General features: G+C 34.6%; 1 protein-coding gene across 1 annotated transcript; it reads right to left on the bottom strand.

Moving 5' to 3' along the window:
- Positions 1-264: 264 nt before the first annotated feature.
- On the bottom strand, positions 265-2,101 carry LOC108371009 (zinc finger BED domain-containing protein 1-like). Its single transcript, XM_017626482.1, has 2 exons — positions 2,036-2,101; positions 265-1,968 (listed from the first exon to the last, which is right to left on the bottom strand). The coding sequence occupies exon 2, from the start codon at positions 1,369-1,371 to the stop codon at positions 265-267; it is 1,107 nt and encodes a 368-aa protein (XP_017481971.1). The 5' UTR covers positions 1,372-1,968; positions 2,036-2,101.
- Positions 2,102-2,672: the final 571 nt, after the last annotated feature.

The raw sequence follows: 2,672 nt of genomic DNA, 5'->3' as shown, positions 1-2,672 counted from the left end.
ACAGTTAATTTAGATATATAAAAAAAAAATAAAAAATCACATAGTATTTAGGTCTCTTTGAAAAAAGTTAAATGAATTAAGTGAGATCATTCCATAACCCACTGGTTTTTGTTCAAAAACAAAATCATGTCGGAATTTTTGGGCTTCAAAGCAGTCCTCCTGTCCGATATAAGGATTCCAGCTTTACTAAAAATTCTTTCGGACTCCGTTGAGGTAGCTGGAATACAAAAGTAGCGTATGGCTAAAGTTTTTATAGCCTCCATGTCACTTGCGTTGCTGTATAAACAAAAGAATTATTAAAAACAAAAGATTAAATTGAATAAAATGTAGTATCTTTAAATAGGTTAAAGGATCAATGTCATGAAGCGCGTTCGGCTTATTAAGGTATTGCCGAAGAGTTATGACTGCATCTACCCTTTTGGATTTTTTTCTTTCCGCAACCTTGTTGTTTATAAATTTAAAAAGCGATTGTTCAGGTTGAAGTTGTACATTAGGTGATGTTGACGGTTCTTCATAATAATGTGAAGATGATTCGGCCCTGCCTAAACTTGCTATTTCATCTTCTAATGCTTTGACTGCACTATCTGCCATGTTACTTGATAAGAAGCCTTCTTTCTTGAAACTTGCATCTAAAATGGTGCCAATTTTTGTAACTGTTCGGTTTTCGTAGTGAAGTAATATAACTCTCAGTCGTCGAATTACATAAGTGCATGTATTGTAACCTTCTGTCGTTTTCATATTAGTTTGCAAATCATTTAATTTATGGTAAAGGTCACACGTAAGCGGTATTATTAATGATATTGTAACAGAATCACTCGCTGATGCTTGTACAGTAGCTTCATGAAATGGACCAAATAATTCCACCAAATCTTTCAAAGTTTCTATTTCGTCTGCAGTAAGAGTCTGTGGAGCTTTTGGAGTTGCAAGTAGAACATTAGAAATAGAACCTTTTGTCTCTATTATTCTTTTAATCATTAGGTACGCACTATTCCATCGCGTAGGAGTTTCTTGGAGCAAACTGTATTGTTTATCATTCTGCGCCTCTTTAAACTTTTCATAAGCAATTGTGCTGCTTTTAAAATAACCAACGATACGCTTACACTTCATTATCACGGGTTTTGTGTTTTCTTGTGATAAAGCATCTTGAATAATTAAGGTTAAAGAATGCGCAAAACACGGTAGGTTTCGTTTTTGAAGTAGCTCGCAAGCTTTAATCATGCTTGCCGCATTATCCGTCACAATTGAAGTTACTTTTTCCAGAACGCCCCACTCCGATAAAACATTGCGTAACGAATTCGCGATATTGTCAGCGGAATGATTTGTGGTTGTTAATAAAGTTGTGGTCGATAATACTGCTGTCTGTAATATCATTTTTTCCGTAACAAAGTGGCATGTGACGGTTAAGTAACCAACATTTGCCCGCGACGTCCAACAATCGGTCGTTATTGCGCAATGTTCCACCGTATTTAAAATTTCTTATAATTTGATTTTAGCATCACTGTACATGTTCTTTAACAACACATTTTGTAGAGTTGTTCAACTAGGCAACACGTATCGGGGATCTAAACATTTAACAAAATTTCGGAAACCTACATCTTCGACAATTCGAAAGGGCTGCACATCTAATGTGACCATTTTCATTAATGATACATCAAGTTCTTTTTTACGCGTCGAAATTTGGTCGTAATTTTCAGACTTACTAAAATGTGCTCATATGGTATTAATCGGCTTTACACAATTATTGAGGGTAGGATGAGCGCGATTCAAATGATCCGACAGGTTGGTAGTATTACCACTAGTTTTGTACTCTCGGCCACAGTGGAGACATTTCGCCAGTTTCTTGTCTTTTGATGGCTCAAAAAAATTTCCACACGTTGGATGAGCCCACTCTCTTTCTTTTAAAACGTTTTCTTTCAGAATCGGATTCGCTACAAGAATCAATATTTATCGAGGTATCTTCACGGGATGCTGTACAAAAATACAAATATTTAATAAAAGAATTACGCTACGTACTACACAATTAATGTACTCTTACTTTTAGCAGATTGCACGAATTTATCCATTCCGTCAATTAAAACCCGTCTACATCACCAACCTAAATAAAAATTCATATGTATGTGTGTTATTAAAAACTTTGCATTTTTCTTTTATATTGAAATTAAAATTATTTTTTCCTTATGCCACATTTTCGCGCTTTTATTTTAGACAAGGATGACACCTTTGATAATTTTAGCGATTGGTAATATATCAATCAGGGGCGCACCCAGGAATATATTTTAGGGGGGGTTTTATATTTCTGAATATATATCACCGGAAAATACTGAAAATTTGCTTCAGATAATGCGCTCTTTAAAATACATTCATGCAAGTTTTATGTACAGTATGTAATAAATAAATAAACGTTTTAAAATCCATAAACTGCACTTTATTTACATAAGATTAACAGAACTCAAACACTTTTAACCGACTTCAAAAAAAAGAGGAGGTTATCAATACGCCGGAATACATAACTTTTGACCACGTGAACCGATTTCAATAATCCTTTTTTTATTGGAAAGATGGTACCTCAAGGGTCGTCCCGTAATTTGGTTTAGAGATCCGATGATTGGATCATGAAGAAATTAACGGTACCCCTAAATTTGAAGTCGGTTGTGTTCTTTCCTTAAAAACTA

Source organism: Rhagoletis zephyria, unplaced genomic scaffold (assembly GCF_001687245.7).
Source record: "Rhagoletis zephyria isolate East Lansing unplaced genomic scaffold, Rhagoletis_zephyria_1.1 Rzeph_scaffold_04639, whole genome shotgun sequence".
NCBI classification, from domain to species: domain Eukaryota; kingdom Metazoa; phylum Arthropoda; class Insecta; order Diptera; family Tephritidae; genus Rhagoletis; species Rhagoletis zephyria.
This window is presented reverse-complemented; position numbering and strand designations above follow the sequence as displayed.